Here is a 24,223-nt window from a genome sequence, read left to right as displayed (position 1 = left end):
AGGGATTTCTTCTATTTTATAATTTTTAAAAGTTATGTAACGATTTGTGAAAATTTCCAATATTTACATTATTTTTTGGCCTAATAAAGGCTATAAAAATGGAACAAATTGATATTTTGCAAATCCCTCTCGACGAAACATAGCAGTATGTTTTCTGAACAATTAGAGAAAAAACTATTGAAATCGGACCAGTACTTCTATAAAAAGTCTCACTTGACCGCTTCAAAACGTTACTTTCGGAAAAACGCGTTTAAAGATAAAGTACGGTGTATAACTCGTTAGTAGTATCTTACTAGATAATCTACTATACCGTATCCGCAGAGCTCATCTTCCTCATCACGAAAATGTTCTTGGTTTTGCACATTTTGCTCTCTCTCTGTTGAATTCGGGCCTGTTTTGCCGCGACACCCACTTTGTGTTCAGAACAAGTTATACGTTCACTGTCGAGTCGAGTAGCAAAATCTTTCAGTTTCAGTCACCAAGGTAATTCCCATCACCTCCATAACTTGTAAGTTCGATGAAAATCCTTGGTTGAAGATGCTAATTGTCAAATAAGTCACAACAATGACCGCCAGCCTGCCAAAATTTGTGCGTTTTGGCGCTAACGAACAGATTCCACTTTTCAGAGACTCATTGATGTTTTGGGTGTGAGCTCCTATAAGTATCTTTCGAATAAATTATTAGATGATAGACTTTCGTAGATCCTGACATGTTCGAAAGTTTCTAAAGTTCCTTTTACTTCAGCCTGACGCCACTTGCACCAACTGTCCTCGCCGGGTGAGCACTTTGAGTGTTGGGGATTTTCGTTCGATGACGAGCAGTGTTCGAGGGAAGCCCAGATTGCATTTCGAATGTAATGAATTTGAGTTTCTCCGAATCGCCAGCCCATAAAATTTTGTTAGCTGGCCTATTGATTTGTCCCTCAACTTTCCCTTTCCTTTCCCACAGATACCTTTGTTTTCTTTCCTCAGTTTTCGTAATCTCGGTCCCGTACGCTCCGCAATATGTCCAACGCATTCTTTCTTCCGTACGATAATATTGTCCAAAAAAGGCAAGATACCATTCACAGACGCTCACATATATGTTTATGTAAAGAATGGACCGGCGAATTCTTTAAACAATGGTTTTTCCAAAGACAAGCGCCATCGTGGTCCGCCGCGCTTAGTATTTCAGAAACGACCGGAGATGGATACCTTTCGGTTCCCAGAAACATGCCAAGGAATATGATTTTCACCAAATCCTTTCTGTGGCGTATTCTTAGATACATATAGATTGAAAATAAACAAAGAACTACTTGTGCACTACTTATGGAACACACGCCAACCATCGCAAAATCCATCACAAATAACCGATTCGGCCTCCTCAAAAGCGAGGTTGCACTTCCCGCATGCCAGCTTCATCCTTTTAATAATCCAAGAATATAAAAATCTACCCGCCACGTACTGCACAGTTTTTCGATGAGACAGTAATTTTTGTCAGCAATGCAAAGAAGAAGTTGCCGTTGATTCGATGTCAAAATCGAACGTAAAAAAGCTTCACTGTATCGATATTATTGGTCCTACGGAATTGAAAACAACGATGGTCGTTCACGATTTTGTGTAAAAATAACTGTTTCACGAGGCCAAATTAAACGATATTTGGCGTTATCAGCCGAACTTTGTAATGGTTTGTGTTATACCTTTCATCATATTATATTGAAACTATTAGTAGCCAAACCTCTTACACACTAATACATTGCTCCTGCTTTTGACAGTTTCCTTGCCTCGCACATGAAAAACACATAAAGTGATAGGAATTCGCCAGAGTAAGAACGGCTGGAAAAATATTAACCGTTAAAAGAACAAAAAGCTATTTAACCATTAACTGTCGTTTTATTCCATGTCGGCCCGACACCACAGTTTTGGCGACAAGGACGGTTACGCATCCAATTCAGTTTTGCGGAAAATGCAGAAAAACAATGCAGGTAAACAATCTGCGTTCGGCTGTGTCTAGAAAGTTCTGAGCGTTGCTACTACGATGTCAAACCCTGCTGCTGTGGGTCCGGTTGTAAATCCAGCTGTTTGTCCGCCGACGTTTTCTATTGAGCCGTTCGACAAAAAGAAACTTCGATGGAAACGGTGGGTTCAACGCTTACAGACGGCGTTTGCCATTTACGGGATCAATGAGGAAAATTTGAAGAGAAACCTGTTGCTCCACCACATGGGCCCGGATTCTTATGACGTCATATGTGACAAAGTAGCTCCTGCTTCGCCGGATGACCAAACGTATCAGCAGATTGTCGATACGCTGGATAGATTCTACAACCTCCAACCATTAGAAATAAGCGAAAATTTTCGTTTCAAGTGTGGCAGACAGGGCGACAAGAATGCTATTTCCCCGGAAGAGTCAATCGACGAATATCTAGTTGCCCTTCGTCGAATCGCTACTACCTGCAGTTTTGGCAACTACCTCGAGACGGCATTGAGGAACCAGCTGGTGTTTGGCATCAAGAGGAACGACATTCGGAACCGGTTGTTGGAAAGACGAGATCTTACGCTGCAAGACGCGCGGGATGTTGCTGTCAGTATGGAGTTGTCTCAAAAAGGTGTTGCTGAAATCGAGGGAAGTGCTACCAACCAGGAGGTTCATGCGATACACCATGCAAAACTGTTAAAAGCGAACAAAGTGCAGAAGGCAGAAATTGCTGTCAAAGTTGGTAAAAATTCGAAAGATGCTGTTTGTTTTCGTTGTGGTGATGAGTCACATTTCGCCAATACGTGCAAGCACATGACTACAGTGTGCTCATTCTGCAAGTTAAAAGGACACCTAGCTAGAGTATGCCGGAAAAAGGAATCCGCTTCCAGTGCCGCTAATTCGCGATCGTTGGGAAGATCTAATTCCGGTCAGGCAAATTACGTCGACGAATCCGATTTGAATGCAGACGATGTCGAAACAAACGTGCGCGAAGTTTGTATCGTAGACTCTAAATCGAGCTATGCAAAGTACGGGTTGAATCTGCGGGTGAATGGGAGGAAATTCTTTTTCAAGTTGATACCGGATCGCCGGTCAGTATCATTAGCGCAAAAGACAAAGAAGATCTCTTTCCGAACGTTCGATTGCGTAAAAGTAAAACCAAGCTGATGAGTTACTGCAATACTAACATCGAAGTGTTGGGAATTTTCGATGCGCGAGTTGAATATGAAGACTTAAAGGTTAAGTTACCCTTATATGTGGTGGTTTCGAAAAAGCATCCGCTACTCGGGCGCGATTGGATGCAGGAAATCTCGATCGATTGGAATAGAGTACTTGTAAATGTGATTGCTGCCGCTATTCCGGATCACACCACTGCGCTGCAAGAGGTGTTGATGAAATATCCGAAAGTTTTTGACGATTCAATCGGGAAGATTTCTTACGTACAAGCTCACCTACCGCTGAAGAATGATGCTCGACCAGTGTTTATGAAGGCAAGGAAGATCCCGTTCAACATGCGGGGTGCGGTCGAGAGTGAATTGGATAAGCTGGTTGCCGAAGGTGTGCTTACTAAGGTCAACCAAAGTAATTGGGCTACACCAATCGTTCCGGTAAAGAAATCTCAAGGTCGTGTGCGAATTTGCGGGGATTACAAACAAACCGTGAATCCACATCTTTTGGTGGACAGACACCCGCTGCCTACCGTAGATGAGATGTTCGTTTCGCTGGTCGGTGTACAAAAATTTAACAAGATCGACCTGGTTCAAGCTTACTTACAAATGGAAGTCGCTCCGGAGGATCGAGAAATCCTGACGCTGAATACACATCGGGGTCTGTACCGACCACATCGGCTTATGTATGGGATTGCTTCAGCCCCAGCAATATGGCAACGACAGATAGAGACAATACTACAAGGCATCGAAGGGGTGAGTGTATTCCTAGACGATATCAAAATAACTGGCAGTGATCAAGATACGCATCTACGTCGGCTCGAAGAAGTCCTTCAGCGACTGAGTGAATGGAACATCCGAGTGAATAGGTCCACATGCGAATTCTTTGCGGACGTTATTGAGTATTGCGGCTACATGATCAATAAAGAGGGAATTCATAAAATTCGGGCAAAGGTTGAAGCCATCAATGGAATACCAATTCCAAAGAACAAGGAGGAGGTACGATCGTTCGTTGCTCTGATAAATTACCATGGACGATTTTTTAAGAATCTTAGCACAGTGCTCTATTCTCTCAACAATTTACTAAAAAAAGAAGTCCCCTTCGTGTGGACAAAACAGTGTGAGGAGTCATTTCGCACTGTTAAGTTGCAAATGCAATCTAAGGACTGCACCATGGGCCACAAATCGATTTTTTTGGTCGAAAATCCAGAACTTATAAACCGTTAGTACTAGACTTTCAGTGTCTTTGGAACAAATTCTCTACAATAAGTGCTCTTCATTTTAGGGAAAACAAAATTAGGGTGGCCCTCTCGATTTTTGAAATAAAAAAAATATCTCCTGAATGAAAAAAGATAGGAGAATATGATCTTCCAAAGAAATGTAGAGAAAACAATTTTGAGTAACTTTACTGAAAACGTCGAAACTCTATCTTTAGCGGTTTTTATTTTACAGCGATTTCCCTTGTTCCGTTTAGGGTGGCTCTTAAAAATTCAGGTTTTTTAATATAACTTCTTTGAAGTTGATTTCTCGTGAATGTCGACTTCTGACAAAAGTTAGATCTTACATATGCGCACATTTCTTCTTCAGAGACCAACTCATTAACTTTTATATAAACAGAGTTATTGACGATTTTATGCTCAAAATTCGTCATATTCTAAGCTAAATAACTCCGAAGGTGGCAAAAAGTGGCAATCAATGTAATGACCATCAGATAGTACTTTAAAAACACTACAAAATAAGGGGTACATGGTTTGTCTCCTAGCTACTGTTCATGTGAAATGTTTGCTTATAAACTACCTCTGTTCCATGGGCCAAAAATCGATATTTTGTTGAAAATCCAGTTCTTATATCCCGTAAGTGCTAGACATTCAGTGTCTTCAGAAGAATTTTTTCACAATAAGTGCGCTTCATTTCGGTGTAAAAAACTGGGTGGTCTCCTTGATTTTTGGAATGAAAATAATTTCTCCTGAACAATAACAATAGAAGTATAAAGCCCTACTGAAAACTAAAAAATAATCATGTTTGAGTAACTTTGTTACTGAATTCCTTAACTATCGTCAGAGGCTTTTATTTTACGGCATTTTCCATTATTTGGTTTGGCCTGACCTTTAAAAAAATAGTGTTTCAATAAAATACTTTTGAAGTAAATTTTCCAAAAAAAAATTTCTGATAAATGCCTATTTTTTCTTTGGAGACCAACTTATTAGTTTAAAAAACTAATATATTGATTTTTTTCAGTGGTAAATTTTTTTCTCTGCGTTTCAACAATTTCTACACTGATGCGTAGAAAACTGCCCATTTTGAATAAAAGTGGAATAACCCACTTAATGGGTAAAGAGCTTGTACGTCAACCTGGTTACGTTTTACCTATTATTTCTCGTGGAAAACTTACAACGAAATGCGTAAAAAATACCCATTAATGAAAATCGTCCCAGAATGAAAAATACTGAAAATAGTTTTTTTTCTGAATTTAAAAAAATTGTACAACACCAGTTTTACATTATTTCCCTCGGTTAAAAGTATAAGAATCCTGATAGAATCTCTATCCTAAAGCCTAAAATCAACATAAAAACTGTCACTTGACAGAATCCCTGAATCTTCCAGGGCAGTCTAAATTGTTGAATTATCGCATATTTGCACCATCCTAAATAGTCTAAACTGCCGTTTTTAATAAGTAGGTTATCTCGCTTGAAGTAATTCATTATAAGCATCAATATATACATTGGCATAACTGCATCGAGTTATTATGAAATGGATTAGAAGTACTCATTGTTAGAAGCAAAAAAGTACCCATAGTTGACAGCTCGAATAACATCCGAAAATAAGCAATTTATATTGATATCATTGATAAAGTTTTTTTGCCGCGTTTGGAAAATAACTTCGAAGGGGGAGACTGCCAATCTATCCGTTGGATAATAATAAAAAATACTATTAATGAGAGTTGAACAGCTTGTCCCCCAACGTACATTCACGTGGATTTTTTTGTTAATTTCCAAAGGCAAAAAATGGTGTTTTGGGAAACTATTAGGCTAAATTACAGTGAGCTGAAGCAGAGGAGGTAATATAATTAATAAAAGACAAATAAATCATTAATGCTAAACAAACGGTGCTCCTTTACGGTAAACCTGAGCTTTCAATATATTGTAATATATTCATAATAATTTCTTTTTTGCCATGCGAATAAAACGTATGCCATGCAAATACTCCAAACATTCATTTCATAAACCGTAGTCCGAAAACCACATGTTTTATGTACAATTTCACTCCACGAAACAAGTTTAGAATAACATCTTCCGAGTGTACCGATTTGCATCAGAGATCCGGATATGTGTATATAAGAACGGCGACTATGTATGATAAATATATATTTTAAGTACGAACTTAGATGAATACCGCATACATTCTCTATAACAGAGGGAGTTTATAAGCAAACATTTCACGTGAACAGTAGCTAGGAGACAAACCATGAACCCCTTATTTTGTAGTGTTTTTAAAGTACTATCAGATAGTCATAACATTGATTGCCACTTTTTGCCACCTTCGGAGTTATTTAGCTTAGAAAATGTCGAATTTTGAGCATAAAATCGTCAATAACTCTGTTTATATAAAAGTTAATGAGTTGGTCTCTGAAGAAGAAATGTGCGCATATGTAAGATCTAACTTTTGTCAGAAGTCGACATTCACGAGAAATCAACTTCAAAGAAGTTATATTAAAAAACCTGAATTTTTAAGAGCCACCCTAAACGGAACAAGGGAAATCGCTGTAAAATAAAAACCGCTAAAGATAGAGTTTCGACGTTTTCAGTAAAGTTACTCAAAATTGTTTTCTCTACATTTCTTTGGAAGATCATATTCTCCTATCTTTTTTCATTCAGGAGATAATTTTTTTATTTCAAAAATCGAGAGAGCCACCCTAATTTTTTTTCCTCTAAAATGAAGATTACTTATTGTAGAGGATTTGTTCCAAAGACACTGAAAGTCTAGTACTAACGGTTTATAAGTTCTGGATTTTCGACCAAAAAAATCGATTTGTGGCCCATGGTGGACTGCCTAGTCCATTATTCACCCGAGTTACCACTGGTACTAACTACAGATGCATTACCATACGGCGTGGGAGCTGTGCTTAGTCATCTCTACCCGGACGGCACGGAACGTCCCATTCAGTTCGCGTCCCAAACCCTAACGTCAGTTGAACAAGGATACATGCAGGTGGACAAAGAAGCGTATTCCATATTGTTCGGTGTTAAGAAATTTTTCCAGTATATATATACGGTCGGAAATTCATTCTAATCACCGACAAGCAAGCCATTTCTAAAATTTTTGGGGAACATAAAGGATTACCGGTCATGTCAGCATTGAGGATGCAGCACTACGTCACCTACTTACAATCATTTCATTACGAGATTCGCTTCAGGAAGTCGTCCACCAACCATGCAAACGCGGACGCCATGTCACGAATGCCATTGCAGGAGGCCGATCCAGAGAACAAATTGAGAAGCTGCCGATAACAACGGTGGAGGTGGCGCAGGCAACTACAGAAGATCAAACTGTTCGTGTGCTGGTCCAAGGAATCAAGTACGGACAGGTCGTTGACTCCAAGGATCGATTTGGTGTAGAACAAACCGAATTTTCGCTACAGAAGGGATGTTTGCTGATAGGAATCAGAGTCTACGTACCGCAGGTATTGCGGAAACGGGTGTTAGAGGAGTTACACTCAACACATTTCGGAATTACGCGTACCAAATCGCTGGCTAGAGGCTACTGCTGGTGGATTGGTATGGACCGAGACATTGAGACGATGATTGCAGATTGTACCGAGTGCCAATCGGTGAGATCCTAACCTGCGAAAACAAGACTGCACTGCTGGGAAACTCGGACCTTACCATTGCAAAGAGTTCACGTGGACTTTGCTGGTCCTTTCATGGACACCTACTTCTTTATTTTCGTAGATGCCTACAGCAAATGGCCTGAGATAAAAGTGTGCAAGTCAATTACGGCTGAAAGTACAGTTAACATGTGTCGTGAGATCTTCAGCACATTTGGGATCCCCTCGGTTCTGGATAGCGACCATGGCGTGCAGTTCACATCGGAAGCGTTTCAAAATTCTCTACGGATGAACGGAATAATTCATAAAATGGGAACCCCCTATCATCCATCTACGAATGGACAAGCCGAGCGATACGTGTAAACATTCAAACAGAAGCTGAAGGCGCTGAAGTGCTGGAAATCAATGATGAAAGGAGAGTTGTCCAACATATTGTTGACGTACCGCAAGATGCTGCATTCAGCTACAAGCCAATCTCCTTCTATGCTGGTATTTGGCCGTCAAATTCGGTCGAGACTGGACCTTCTATTGCCAAAGAACGAAGCTCGCGCTACACCGAACTGCGTGATACGAGAGTTTAAAGATGGTGATCGAGTTCGGGTTAGGTATTTTCTATCTCACGATAAATGGAAGTTTGGAAGAATCGTCGAGAAGTCTGGAAAGCTACGATACATTCAGCCTTATTCTACATTACGATGGATCGCTTTTACGAACGAATGTGAATTGTATTCTCAATAACGACAGCAAAACCAAACGGGAGCCTACTTCGATCGAACCACGTTCGTTCGAAATTGTGATCCGTCGTAATGCAGAATAGGGCTGATTATTCGTCTCGACGATGGAAGTATCTGGGAACGTCACATCGACCATATGGTCGGAGTAGGCGAAAATCTTCGTGAAGATGTTGTCGAATCTCCAACGCCGACTACCAATCATTATGTTCCTGTATCCATGGCTACGAACCCTGTAGTCACTGCTGCCAATCCAGTGGCTGGTACACTCAAAATAATCTGACTGCACAATCCATTTGTTACCTGCACTTAGCAATTATATGCGCAAAAAGAGTATATTCATCAAGCGCAAAACATAAATTTTAAGTGCAATCTGTAGAATTCAACAAGTTTACACATAAATTATATGTACGTGACACTATAGACTCATGTTTTATGTGCCGAAGTTATAAAATGTCAATGCAAAATAGTATGTATTGATATTTTTCTCATCAGATCTATGTGCGAGTAAATAGTATGCATATGCAGCCGCTAATTACAAAAATCTATGTGTAAAATTAATAGATGTTACTGTTATATTTTTATCAGTGTAAAGACACTCCAATCGAACCTGCTGCAGAGCCGGCGAGTGAGAACGCGAGTGGTACAACACCGGTCAAGGTCAGTCAAGGCATCACTACTCCTTCTAGAACAGTACCAGGATACCCAGAAAGACCTTCAACTATGCCCATCAGGCGCTCAAATAGGATTATCAAACATCCACAGAAGCTTAATCTATAATTGTGTTTTTATTTAATTACCATGAATTTATTTTTACGAGAAGGAGAAGTGTTATACCTTTCATTATATTATATTGGAACTATTAGCAGCCAAACCTCTTACACACTAATACCTTGCTCCTGCTTTTGACAGTTTTCTTGACTCGCACATGAAAAACACATAAAGTGATAGGAATTCGCCAGAGTAAGAACGGCTGGAAAAATATTAACCGTTAAAAGAATAAAAAGCTATTTAACCATTAACTGTCATGTTATTCCATGTCGGCCCGACACCACAGTTTGATAAAAATCTGGCGAAAAAATCAAATCAACACACGTAGCATGCCTCGATCTGGTAGCGTTACCAGCTTGGTTGTCAGTTTTCGTTATTTCAGAAGCAGTTGAATAGACTAGTACAATTTCATTATTTGGTGAGCCGAAACAGATCTAAGTGTATTCAATTTGAATTTGGTAATAGGTATGTTTCGAATCAAAGTACGTAAAACCACCTCTGTTTGTAATATGTACGAAAATGGCACACTCATAAGCACGATCGCCATCTCGGATAATACTGTTGCCGAATGCATTTGAAAGCAGGTTTTTATTAGAGCACTCTCGTTAGAGTGTGGCCATTAGGAAGAAGAAGACACATGACGTATCTAAACGAGCATGAAATTTGACATATAGGGTGATGAGCCTATTTTGGCACCATTAAGGAGAGGGTCGCACTATTTTTTGAACAATTTTAAAAGAAGCCATATTATCTATAACCTTTCTCAGAATAAAGCATCAGTGTACTGTTACTTAAACATCTATATAATGCTTATTTAGCAGAATTGCCTTAATTTTCAGCATAAATGAAAATAAATGTTCCATTCTGTGCATCTATTCCCACCTCAACGATCCAATTATCGCCTCATGGGTGTGCCAATTTCCACCTCATCGAAAAACAATCTAGTTGAAACGCAATGTCTCATATTCCATTTGCGTCGATTCTAACTAGGTATCCAGATTATGGACGCCAACGTGTGATTTGTAAAACGAATCATTCTGCTTTTTTCAGCCGATAAAAACAAACGTAAACATCACGCACATCAATGAAACTTATCAGCTGTTAGTAGAAGAGCGCCCAGAATTGCGCACGCAGAAAAACCATTCGAAGGTTAGCAACTGGAATGACAAGTTTCAAATCACACATTGCTTTCTCCCAATCCGAATTGTATGTGCAGATGAAAATAAAATATCTGCAATCAACAATTAGTTGCATAACTTGAAGTAATTGATTACTTATACCTGAAATTGCATTACATTATATTTACAAGTTCATGTTTTGGTTTGGCCGCACTGGTGATTCTTTTCTGTATGATGGATACAAAAAGTTGGTTTTGATTGTGGTAGTGTATCAGCAAAACATGCCAATAATAGGAACCCCCGTATTTAGTTTTACCCTATTATAACACTAGGCCTATTCTAGTGTTTGACGAGTGATTTTAAAGTGAAATTATCGTAAAAAGGTTCTCCAGCTAAAATAAAGGTATGTATCAGTGCAATGTTTAGTATATTTGTGCTGGAATAACGAGATATGAGGCGGTAAATGCTGGCTCGTAAGTGTTTATTTTGCTAAGCGCCGTTGCATCCAGTTTCGGTTCACTACGTGAGTGAGGCGGATTAGTAGATATTTCAATAAGGTGATTTTGTTTTAATTAAAAGTTGGATTTAGAGGATAGTTCTAAATACATACGTGCACAACAAATAAAGAATATAACTTGAGCTTATTTTTTCTCACCTGTTTTAGCCAAATCGATAGTGTCATTATCTCATATGCTTGGTTTGAAACCAAGGGGTACGAAATAGGGTCACAATAGGCTCTACTGCCATAATAGGCACATCACCCTACACAATAGAAATATTTCAAATTTCATGCTCGTTTGGATACGTCATGTGTCTTCTTCTTCCTCATGGCCACACTCTAACTAGAGTGCTCTAGTATTTATTGCACACCATACATTGCCTTTCTTTTAAAAAGTATAGAAACCGCTTAAATGTTCAACCTTTGCGATATCTTGAGTCTTATGTAACAATCGACCCAATATTTATAGATAAAATTCAAAATTTTTTTTTTATATGAAGTATTATTATGATTTTAGACCAAGTTTCTTTCTATTGCTAACGTAGCATTGGGTTTCGCCGTTTAGTAAGCTTGAGCTCGAAAACGGTTATTTATTGTTACGGTGCATTGTAATTAATTGACGTAGGGTTACTGTACCCTAATTCATCTTAACACCTCTATTCATCCCACCCATTTGAACACATTGGTTAGAGCAGTGTCAGCTAACTCTATTCAACACATTAGCTCAAATGGTAGGACGAATAAGGGTGCGTTGTACTCGACTTTTCGCTTCGCTCTAACGCGAGTATTTTACAATTTCCAAGCCAAATTTTTTATTGGTCTGCTTCTTAACCCTTTCATGCCCAACTTTTTTCTAGTGCATGTGGGGCTTCAAAACTATTTTTCCTTGAAAACGGTGAGATCAAGAAACACGAAAGCCTTTTTTCAGAAAGATAGATGCTTCCCTTGCAGTGCTAGAAGCTACTCAATTTTTACCTTCGAATGCTCACTACAATTCCCCTCGAACATTTACAATAGTCCAATTACGTGGAAAACGTAGCCAAAGACAGTCTAAATTGATAAGTTTTATCAGTTTTCACTAATATCGCACCATTTCGAAGATTTATGAAAAAATCATGTTCCGTCGTCAACGTAAACTGTCCCTGGCAGCACTGTTCCATCAGAATCCAATCAGACTAATTGCAATAACTTCAGATCTAGAGCTGATACTTGTAACTGTTAGTACTCAAATGATAGGCTATAGACATATTTATTAGACTTACTTGTTTTTGTGAATAAATCTTGCCTCAAATAAAAGATATAGCTATTTAAAAACGTTGTTGTTTACAAACAACATGGGCATGAAGGGGTTAAGAACGAAGCAACGATCGTTACTAATGAGATGAATAAGGGTTCGTCTACCCTAACTCGTAAAGTTGCTGACCGCTTACGCCTTGTCGTCAAAATATATTCAAATAACGATTTAGAAATTAAGATAATGTAGAAATGTGAAAATATTGAAAGTCTTTTTCTGACAAGTCATTCAAAGTTTGCAAATAAGTCAACATATCATACTGCTCTTGAAAACAATCACTTCTCATTTTTCCGTATTTTTATAGATTCGATTTCAACAAGGATTTTTTTTTAAATTGTAGCCTGGTGAACTGTTGCAGTCAGTCAAATTTAATCTGGCTATTTCGATCAGAAAACGAGGGATGACTTGCAGGGATCCGCCATAGCGTGTCTGAACAATACACAACTAAGAAGCAGTTTTCAGTAGTGAGAGAGCAGGGCGAACGCGAGGTTTGCATTCAACAATATGCTTAGCTCGTTATCAAGAACCCTTCGTTCATGCTTTTCGATTTAACAATTGAGTGGCAGAAGAGATTTATTAGATGGCATTTTGTAATACGACTCCAGTAATTCAGTACCCAGAAGCTCTTTCAAATGAAGACAGTCTTAGTTCGAGGGGTCTACGAAACACAGATTCAAGTAACCAGTGTAAACCAGGGGCCACATTATGCAACCAATTAAAATCGACTAATTCATACAAGCTTGAATACAATAAATTTTTCCTTTCGAAATGCGCAATTGCACTCCAGTTTCCACCCAACAGGACACAGCTGTGCAGTATTCTTGAAAAAACAGCGTATACATTAATGCACCCCAATTGCTTCCTTGTGTAACTCCTGATTTTTTTGTTAAACTGAGAAGAAACAAATAACTTTTATTTCTTCAAGATTAAAGGATTTCAACTATCCATAACTGGCACAATGATATATCATTCAAATCAACATTTTTCGCCAACACTAATACTATTCCCATCACCATCCACCACAATAGTAACACATTCACAAAATTCATCCTCCCATGGATCAACGATGCATCGACTCAAAATGTAGGTGGACTGAAAACGCGAAGAAAGCCACGCCGGATAATAATGGGTGACGCTGAACCTATAGGAAACATTCTTTCAGCAAATTGATCTATGGGCTACCCGTCGTGGTCCAGTTCATGATTACAGCTGTTGACCATGACTGGACAAAACGACCAGCCAGTTCCCCCAGGCGTTAGACAAAAAAAATCTGGAGCGATGACTTTGGCGAATATTTTCCGCTCTGTTTTGCTCCTGGCCGTAATACGTAATTAGAACACATCTGCTACCGGTGTTGGGAGCCTGGCCATTCATTGATTTGCAAATAAGGGGCTTGTCTTACTCGCTCCGGCGTTGCCCGCGACTGTGGTGTAATCTATGGCATAAGTAATTGAAGATGAAGGCTGAATCAGTCGATGGGAGGCGCTTAACGGTGCTTCACGTTTGACCTCACGACCCACGTACTGCTAAGAAGGTCGTTTGCATAACGATTAAATAGAAATTGATTGTCAGGAAAGTGAAAAAATGAATCATGTTATATGATTACAGTCGGACTGTCTGACAAACAAAAAGCAAATTATCGCGTGATGTGTGATTGTCTCCGTGGATTACAATAAAACAGCATTTTTTGCGTCTGCAAAATGATTGAACATAATGTGGTAAGTGAAATAAAACAGTACAAAGCATGTGTTTACAATACGCCGATGTTGTCAGGCAGCGACATTATTGCAATCATAGTTGGCTGCAGGCTGTTGCGTGCCCAAACAAAGCGATTGTAGAAAATACGTTTATCAGAGTGTGCAAGCGGATCCAAGTGAGCCCTGCTTAGAGAGGACACGGCTTTACACCGATTACGACAGTTGGGGGAGTGTTGATGAAGTGCACGCGATAATAATTGGCATGAAAGGGCACAATAAACCTTTATCATCCTCTCCTGACAGTCGTCAACCGCAACCGGTGAAGTTTAACAACATGAGCAGCAAATTGATCGAACTCCGGTAAGAATGGGCGGCAGGTATGAGCATACCCTCCCGCCCGTCGTGAAGCAGTTTTTTTTAGTTTTTATTGTATATTACGGCAAGGCAATTACCGGCTTTTCACGGAGGTTAATTCACTTTCTACGACAATCTTTCACGCGGGGTGTTGGAAATTATGCGGTGGAAGTGAAAATTTGATTGATTTAATAATGATCGTGCATTCCGGCAAACGGCGTGATTATCTATGGTTTTGAAGGTCCGTGTGGAGGAGAACTGTATTGAAGCGGATAAGTCATTTTTCGGGGAAGGAGGAGGGTAAGCTCAATTTTATTTATTTGGTACATTTTCTGCTGTTTCGTTACATAACACCAAAATACTAGAAAATTTCTGTTCCGGGTTGACAGCTGAGTTACAACTAATGCCGTTTTTGCTTGAAGCGAAACTGAGTCAGTTTGTAACCCCAACTGCTGTCAAAATGTATGTAGAACCAGACTCAGTTTCGAGTTCAAGCAAAAACGCCATTAGTTTCTGTTTGCGATTTGATAGTAGGCGGGCGATAATTAGTTGGCCATGGCTTTTTTGCAAATATGTCTTCCCGGCGGACCTAACCTATTCATTTCTCCAGCATTCTCTGTATTCTGCAATTTACGAGAGCGCAGAAGTTTTTAGCTGTTTCTGTTATGTTGTAAAAGTAAAGAAATCGATTTTAAAGAAAGTTGTTGTTGGCTAATAGCAGGTTGTGATTCTAACCCATATTGCTACATAACAGCTGCCATGTTGAAAAAAATTTAGTTTTCTATAATAGAAGAAAAAGGCCGCCCTTGAACTTGTATTTATTTATAAAATACATGAATAAACGATCAAATTTTGTACATTCATTAGTTCAAATTAGTGAGTTAATTCAATAGTTCAAATTAGATGATTCAAAAGAGATTTAGTGATTGATTGTTAGGTGTATGTGTCAGCTTAAATCTCAAAGTTCATAGACCTTTACTTCGATCCTAAGTGGCAACCTAATGATTAAAACTAGCATCCGGGTTATAAGTTATTTGCGTTTGAACTAAGCGAAAAGCGTATCAAACGAATAAAAAATGTGTCACTCTGACTAATGGGATGAATAAGAGTTCATTTACCCTATACAAATTTTGAATCACTGATTAGCAACGACAGCAGCACCTCGAATTAATTATTTTGCGTGGCTAACCCACTCAAGACAGCAGAAATTAAAATTTAAAATTTGAGCTGATTTCAAAAGACAATAACCGATTTCAATAAGGGATCGATTATATGCGAATTTTATTTTATATTACACGTCCCGGGTAAGTTCATCTGGGAGAGATTGTAGTTTAACGGAATGTTGCTCCCTAAATGTATGCCGATCAATGTGCCTCTCAATGATATATCGCCTAAATGTTGGCAATGCTGAAGCGGATGTAACGTACATTGCGAACGTACGCAGCCGTTTAGCCAGACACAGTAACGTTACTCTTAACTCGGTGAATCTATATTTTGGGTAAAAAGTTATCCACTCGTTTAACGAATATTATACACGGAGCACTTTATTTAGTCAGTGGAAACATATTATTTCATATGGATTTCTATTCATCAGCTGTACATTTTGTCTATATTTGATATATCCATTCGATGTATGTACACAATTACAGGAAATGCATACGCTGCTTATTCAGCTTTTTGTTGGTGGCTGCGTCCCCAAATGCGCACCCCACTTTGACAAGTCGTCCGTCCTATGTCAATTTTGACAAATCATCAGTCTTGTCAAATTTGACAAACCATCCTTTAGATTCAATTTTTTTATCGTGGTAGGCGTTCACTTCTGCTCTCAACTAAAATTGAACGTCAAATAAAAATATTGATTTTCAGTTGAAAAACTAAACTGATTTCGGTACGGATCGGCATACAAAAATCGGTCGACCAAAACGGCAATCAATCAGTCTTAAAATGTAATTGGGCGATTATTATACTAAGGAAAACCAATCTGCGATACTCAATCTAGTCGAAACTAATAAGTCAGGTGAATTGCAATCGATTTCTTCGGTAAACGCAGCTGCTGTTGTAGCTGACAATCGTCAATTCTTGGTGCTAAATTTTGCTACAAATTTGTATCCAAAATCAGATGTGAACAAACATTGTTTAGGTCTAGGTTTAGGTACTGTATCGTTAGAAGATGCTTTTCCGGATGGTTTAAAAGCAAGTTTCATGTTTTATTATTAGCCATTTCACGTGTGATGAATTTAGGTAAGAGCAGAGGTTCTAAAAGCATAATTCTCTCGACACTTTCCAACAGCTGAGAATATACTTATAAATAAATTCGCGAAGAAATTAAAATCCTCGTAAGAGGCGTTTGAAAATAAACTAACAAATTTCAAAATTGACGTTTAACGTTTATTAAGACAATAAATAAGCAGGATACATGATAGCCATGAAACTCAAGGCTGATGAGATCGCTTGTCAAAATTGACACAGCGGACGAGTTGTCATAGTTGACACTGTACAGACGACTTGTCAAAATAGAGTGCGCATTTGAAAACGCAACCACCAGCAAAAAGCTGAATTTGAGTTTCTTCGTGTTGGGTAGAAAACATATTTTTCTGTAGTCAGGGAACAATGATATTTTCGAAATTTTGTTAGAAATGCAGAAGGAGGTGAAACAGAAATCGTCTAATATTTTTTGAGTTAGTGTATTCAGTCAATTTTCATACAAAAATGCAGCATTTGATTTTTTTTTTAAATTTCATTGCAACATACAGGTATACTTCGATAAGGTATACGCACTATCCAGGTATACCAGTATATTTTTCGTTTGGTTTTGGAAGCTTCATCAAAATTGGACAAATTTCATGGAAGTTCCATGGGTTTCAAAGTAACTTTTGCATACTTTATAGAATTTTTATAATAGAGTAGTTCTGCAAAATCCAGCAAAGTATTTCAAACTTTAACGGATCACTTCAATATAAACTGTGGTAATACTGTACCTGAATTATTTGAGATTTTCCTCGTTTGTGACAATCTAAATTGCGTCCAAATTTCCTCAATACCTAAAACAAAGTGTAACAAACATTTAAAAATAGTCGTTAAATCTAAATATTTATCCGTTACGAAGATTTCCTGTTTGAAAAAATTTAAGTGCAGTGCAGATCGATCCACTATAGCGTTCTCTGACACTGCAGCTCTTTGGGCAATTTATCTACATAACCGCATAATAGAAAACACTCTACATACCATGATCCCTTCGTAGTAAGTAGAGAAACTTTTAAAATCTACCGTTCCGTAAAAAATAGCACGGAAACCGGAATTACCTGTTCGGAAGTTTTTGGCAAACGCATGTTTGTTTACATGCACTTCGGCAACACTATGGCGTACGCGAAGATTTTTAGGCACTATGTGATATTGAGCTAAATGTGGTCACAATTGAATACCCAATCTTTCGAATGGCATATATGACAATATAGCCAAGTGTGTATGTAAGATAACCCTGTCAAAAAACATGCGGACGAACATGATCAGGCGATTTAAAAAGTTTGACGTTTGACTCAACTCGCTTGTGCTAATTGCCCCTAGGAACAAATGCAATTTGCGAATGCGATTTAAAGGCCATTTCAATACTTAGACAAATTTTCTGGCGGCTGAAATGGACTTGGTTGTTTTTGTACTTTTCAAACATGGCGGTTTATGTTTGGCTTAAGTTTAAAATTGTTTTTTTTTAAGCAATTGGCGCGTTCCCGCTTGTATTTTGTTTGTTTAGTGCACTTAATTTAGTCAACGAATGTGGAAAATTGTGGAATCGTGTGTAAGTATAGTGGAACAAGATCTCTGACTCTAAATGAAAGTCAGATTGTGGTAAGTTTTGGTGTGCAATACGAATTTCACCATCGATTCTTCCTATAGTCTGGTGGTGATTACCTAGTGTACCGATAAATTTATATGAGTAGATAGTGAATCCGAAAATAATTATTATTTTTAATTTTCATATCAGGCAATTAAGGGCGATTAAATGGCGCGTTCCCCGGGCGATTTAGGGGCGGTTTAAGGGCGGGTAGAGCGGCAATAAAATGACGGCGGCAAATCGCCCAAATGTTGCATATAAAATAGCCCCCTAATTGCCAGCATGTTGCTGGCAAATTGTAGGGCAATTAGCGCATCCGAGTTGGCAAATAGCCCCCCGCTAGCCAGCAACATGCCCTTTTTGACTGGGAAATCATCGAGAATGTATCGTATTCCGGATAAAAACAATGTAGGCAAGCATTTACCTCATTTCTATGAAATAAATTAATGTATGCGTGCCAGCATAATTGACCATTCGCTTTCGATCGTTTCTTACAGTGTGAAAACAACTTGCATAAAATCAAATCCCATGGCCAGCTAACTGTAGATTCGCTTGTTTGTTGATAAAAAATGACATGACTTTCACTGACGTCAAGACCTATATCTAGCAAGCAAATTGAAAAGGGTTTATATCAATTTTAGGAAATCGATGTGGTGAAGTATTAAAAAATTCTTTAGTTGATTTTGCAAATTCAATCAAAGCGCAATGTCGAGTAGACAACACAAGCACTAACGGCCAATTTCTTCACTGTATGAAAACCGGTTTACGCTGCAAACCAGTTTTCGGGTTGCTGGTGGTCAATTAGCCGAAATCCGGTTTCATCCAAGTGAAGAAATTGACTTGTAACAGTAATAAATATTACTAAAACAACAGTCATGAGTAATAGGTATCTTTTATATCTTTTCGGTATAACCGATCGTAAGAAACTAGATGAAGTACACTTATGAAAAACTCAGAAAATGTTTAGTATGGAGAACAATGTACACATTTTACATTTTTGGCGTAGGTCGTCACGATGAACATAGAAAAAAATCACTGAAAACATTCTATAAACATGGTTAATGTGGTGTACGATTAGGCTTCTAGGTCGTATGGTTTGCGGAAGAAACGTCGGAATGTATCACTTAGGTATGTATGAGGCATCTACTGAAAAAATATTGTTTGTGTGCAGACAACCCTCCGGATGTTTCGTAGTGTACTGAGTGCAGAGTGTTCTGAAATTCAGGTAAAATCGTTTTAAAAAGTCAGGTGGTCACCTACATATAGATAATCGTGCGACTGCTGGGGGATAAGGAAGTAAGCCATTGTATTGAAATCATTACTCGCTAGGCAGGGCTCAAGGAATGTAAATTAAAGCAATATTGGTTTTAGTGTTCCATGCGAAAAAAGGGCATTCTGTTTTCATAGATTTCGATCGAATGAATGAAAGTCCTCTGCAAGGTTCTTCAGAGTTGCCCACATAATCTAGAATTCTCTTGAAACTGCAAAAAATGATTCCAAGTGAAATTCATTTGGCTTTCTATACACGATTTTTGATGCAACTGACCACATGAATCTAGAGGGATTATATGCCAAATATGCTGATGCGAGATTATGGAATTTACATGAATATGGTTGAAATGACCCTCGAATTGGATCATTTTTTTGTATAAATCAGTAATCAATTATACCTTGCAGTTGGTTTGGTAGAAATCAGTTGATAATTGAGAAAACTAGAGACTGTAAGGAAAAAGGCTTTTAGGGCGCAGCTGTAGCATCAACAAATCTCTAAGTTGATAAAGGACCAACATGTTCGAGCGGAAGATGTTGCGAACCGTTTATGGTGAAACTATTATTGAAGACGGAACAAGGAGTCGAAAATTGGTCAGCCTTTAGTTGTTTAATTCATTAATTTCTCGGCCTACAATCAAAGGAATTCCTAAAAATTGACATCAACAGCTTTGCTTCGTTGTTAAGAACCAATAGGTATAATAACACAAATGCGCTGAAAACAGTGAAATTTTCGTGTTTGAGCGCAACAAAACTCGAATCGAGTTCCCCTATTATTGCCCTATACCATTTGACTCAATGCGTTGAACAAAGATGGCAGACACTGTTCTAACTTCATTCATTTTCATTCATCTCCGATTATTACACGAAGCGACTGTACAACAACGAATCAAACGCATCAAAGTAGGCCGTGGCACAATGTAAGCGATGATGATTGTTGTTTTATATGCTTTACCGGCATTTGAAAACATTTTCCTAGATAATTAGTGAAATGAATATATTGTACGATATTCAACTGAATGAATAGCATAGATATTTGAATGAATATTTTTTCTATTCACCGCGAGTCGCATCAGGTTCATTATCAGCCGTCCTAAAAGAGCTTCGATTATTTTTAACTCTGGGGGTGATAATAGGAACATGACGAAAATGGGCTCATCACCCTAGACAACCTAACATTGCGTGCTTAGTAAAATAATACAAAAATATCGGAATAAAATCGAATAGAACAGGAGATCTAGAATATACCGTCAAAATCATTTTATATTGCAAAACATAAAAAGTAAAACAGATGAAGCATGTTCTTGGCTTCAACATGATGATGAATGCATGATTGAAATAATATTGCATCCGAATCGTATCAATCGTCGTTCATTTGACTATGTACATTGGAATATATCGACATTGGACTATACATTGGAACACGTCGATTTTCTATTATAACAAACATTTTTTAATAAATTGCTTGACTGATATAAATTATCCCTGGTTTACATCAGATTAATAAGTAATCCGATTTTTGGTTCTATTTTGAAGAAGATTGTTTTGAAACTAGTTAGGTTCGCTACTGAATCAGTTTTAGTCTCTAGCAAATACTACATACTATATGTGTAGCACTTCCATGTGAAGTTGGATAAGAGCAAATGTCAAATATGAAGTTTGCTTCCTAGTAAGAACACAATGTTCATTTTCACTGAACAGGTTATGAATATGGGTGAATACAAAAGGACATTTTCTAATGTAACCCTAGATTTTTTGCTTCGCGTGTCTTGTCAAAACCAACAGTGTTATTAGTATACTTTCGCTGTCAGTATATTTTTTCATTGAAGTGGTCCCTTAAGTAAGCCATAAATGTAAATACATGATTTATGGACTCCCAAAAGGCTTAAGGTGAAGCGATGTCAAAATCACAACAAAGGTTCGGTTATGTTCGGCTATGTTCGGGTTACGTTCAGCATCTGTGTGCGGCTAGAAAGTACTATACCGATATGAGATGGCACGCACACAAGCGTATCGTTCAGCAATCAGCTGACTGGTTATTGCACCACGTGTTTCATTTGTTTTGAAAAATAATAAGGTACAAATTTCCCAAACGAATCAAAATTCCGTGAAGAGAACCTATTCATCAGCTTGCGCTAACATGCCTGCATACAGTGATACAATTTCTAAGCAATCTGAGATAAGACACTCAAGTTACAAAAGATTTTGTCTTGCGCACCAATGCAATGTTTTGATTTTGACGATGAAATAAAAAGAAGAAGCAGAAACGACGGCAGCCATTTTAGCTGCCACCTTGTGGCTCTATTCAGCATGTCCTTAACCGATCGCCGTAAACATTTATACGTAGTAGACATTTGTTATGGAGCGTGTTTGTGTGCTATGGGTTGGGGAATATTTACCCGCCAGATAGCGCCTCGGCACAAATAGCGTTTTACTCCTATTGCGTTGAAAGTCGCAGCAATTATAGAATACCATTCAATTCAAGTTTTAGGAAAGTCATTCAAATTTTGGAAAATTACTAACATACAAGAAGATCCTTAGAACTTCAGACATTTTGTAAGACACACAGGTCAGTTATTCGCGATCGAACACTGTGTGTAAACCGTCAGATGGCGAGAGTGTAATTATGATATTTTTATTTTCATCTGTCAAAACGCATCGAAATCACACTAAGAATTCATTCTTCCAGTTTTAGTTTATACTAAAATGAAAGTCGAACATGGATAGAAAACAGGGTAAAAAGCAAAAATCACTAGATTAAAGAGTGTAGGTTATCCACTGATAAATCCAAATTCTAGGTGAACATTAGGGTGTCCCAAAATGACATCATGTTAAAGAAGTCATCGGGCTCACTTCTTAAATGAAAGGTTGGGGTATTTGGAGCATTTTCTTCTTCGGAGTAAATTTGCTAAAATGTTCCCTACTGGTGGCGAATTTTGATTTTTTTAAAAATGGGCCGATTTTGGGTAAAATTTCAAATGCATGCCTCTTGAAGTGCTCCTGAACGACCTTAGATTTTTTTTCAGCATTTTTTTATTTTCTGAAGGTCCTAGTGGAGAAGTTTGGATAGTTGGTTTGTACAAATTTTGAATTGTAAGAGCGGCAGAGCCATTAAAATTTAGTCAAAAGTGAAATTTTTTTTAAGTAGTTTTTCTTCAAAACTGGGTATCTACAAAATTTTAAATGTATAGAAAACACTTTATACAATTGAGCCGAATACAGGGGCCTAATTTTGCAGAAGAAAGTGTATAGCTACGGCCAATGGGGTATGAGTTATTTAAGTTTTTGTTAAATAACCTTTTGACATTTTATGATATTCATCAAAAACAACACTGCTCTTCAAAATAAAACAACTTAAGTGTGCTTAGTCCGCATATTATTTTGCGGAAAATAGAAGGGAAATGATGAAAAATGGCATTTTTCGCTTGTCTCTACTACATCAGAATCGGTTTTTATGAGCATTTGACGATTTTTTTTTAAATTATTTTGTATACTAATAGCCACCTAGCGGGTTTGAAAATCACTAAAATTAAACAAATATGTCGAGTTAATGGCAAGTTATGGCGTATATTTGAAGGTTGAATTGATTGGCGTATTCACATTTTGTAAATAAGGTCTTATTTCCATGTTAGGAACTTTAAAGTGGAGACAAACGCAGAAGAGTGAGGTGAGTGTTGAAAAACTGATATTTACTGTTTAGATCACATAATTCCGAAATAGTCGAATTTGGGGCAAATATTCTCGAAAAAGTTTTACAACAGAATACAGCGCATCTTCTGATACAATTATTTTGTTGAAGATGCCTCCTAGAAGTAATTATGGAGAATTAACTCTTCAAAAAATAATTAGAGACTTGGCTTAATTAGCAAAGTTATCATTATTTTTTATAATTTAAGTTACAAAAAAATCATCAGATGCTCATTAAACATTGTCCTGACATACTAAAGACGTACAGAAAACGTCATTTTTCATCATTTTCCTTCTATTTTCCGAAAAACAATGTGTGGTCAAAGCACATTTGAACTGATTTATTTTTTGGGACAGAACTATTTTTGATGAATTGTTAAAAATGTCAAAGGTTATCTAACAAAAACTTAAATAACTCATACCCAATTAGCCGTAGCTAAACACTTTCTTCTTCAAAATTACGCCCCTGTATTCGGCTCAACCATATAAAGTGTTTTCTATATTTTCAAAATTTTGTAGATACCCAGTTTTGAAGAAAAAATACTGAAAAACACTAAAAATTTCGCTTTTTACTAAGTTTTAATGGCTCTGCCGCTCTTATAATTCAAAATTTGTGCAAACCAACTAACCAAACTTCTCCATTTGGATCTCCAGAAAAATAAAAAATGCTGAAAAAAAATCTAAGACAATTCCGGACCATAAATTTGAAATTTTATCCAAAATCGGCCCATTTTTCAAAAAATCAAGGTTCGCCACCAGTAGGAAGCGTTTTAACAAATTCACTCCGAAGAAAAAAGTGATGCTAACACCCTAACCTTTCATTTAAGAAGTGAGCCCGATGACTTTTTTAACATGATGTCATTTTGGGACACCCTAGTGAACATCTTCCGTATCTAAAACAACAAACCTAACCTCAAAAATACAATAATAATTCCGGGTCTAGATAATTCGCAATAAAATATCGATTTCGACTGAATGTTTTGATATCAATCGAGAAAACTGTGATAATTTTTTTTTGGTAAAACTGTGT

General features: G+C 37.7%; 1 protein-coding gene across 1 annotated transcript; it reads left to right on the top strand.

Moving 5' to 3' along the window:
• The first annotated feature begins 2,016 nt into the window (after nucleotides 1-2,016).
• Nucleotides 2,017-7,959, top strand: LOC131681178 (uncharacterized protein K02A2.6-like). The gene is made up of 3 exons (XM_058961889.1): nucleotides 2,017-3,044; nucleotides 3,107-4,118; nucleotides 7,534-7,959. The coding sequence occupies exons 1-3, from the start codon at nucleotides 2,017-2,019 to the stop codon at nucleotides 7,957-7,959; spliced, it is 2,466 nt and encodes an 821-aa protein (XP_058817872.1).
• The last annotated feature ends 16,264 nt before the right edge of the window (nucleotides 7,960-24,223 follow it).

The sequence above is a fragment of the Topomyia yanbarensis genome, chromosome 2, assembly GCF_030247195.1.
Source record: "Topomyia yanbarensis strain Yona2022 chromosome 2, ASM3024719v1, whole genome shotgun sequence".
In the NCBI taxonomy this organism is placed as follows: Eukaryota; Metazoa; Arthropoda; class Insecta; order Diptera; family Culicidae; genus Topomyia; species Topomyia yanbarensis.
The sequence above is the reverse complement of the archived record's forward strand: the minus strand, read 5'-3'. Positions and strand labels throughout refer to the sequence as shown.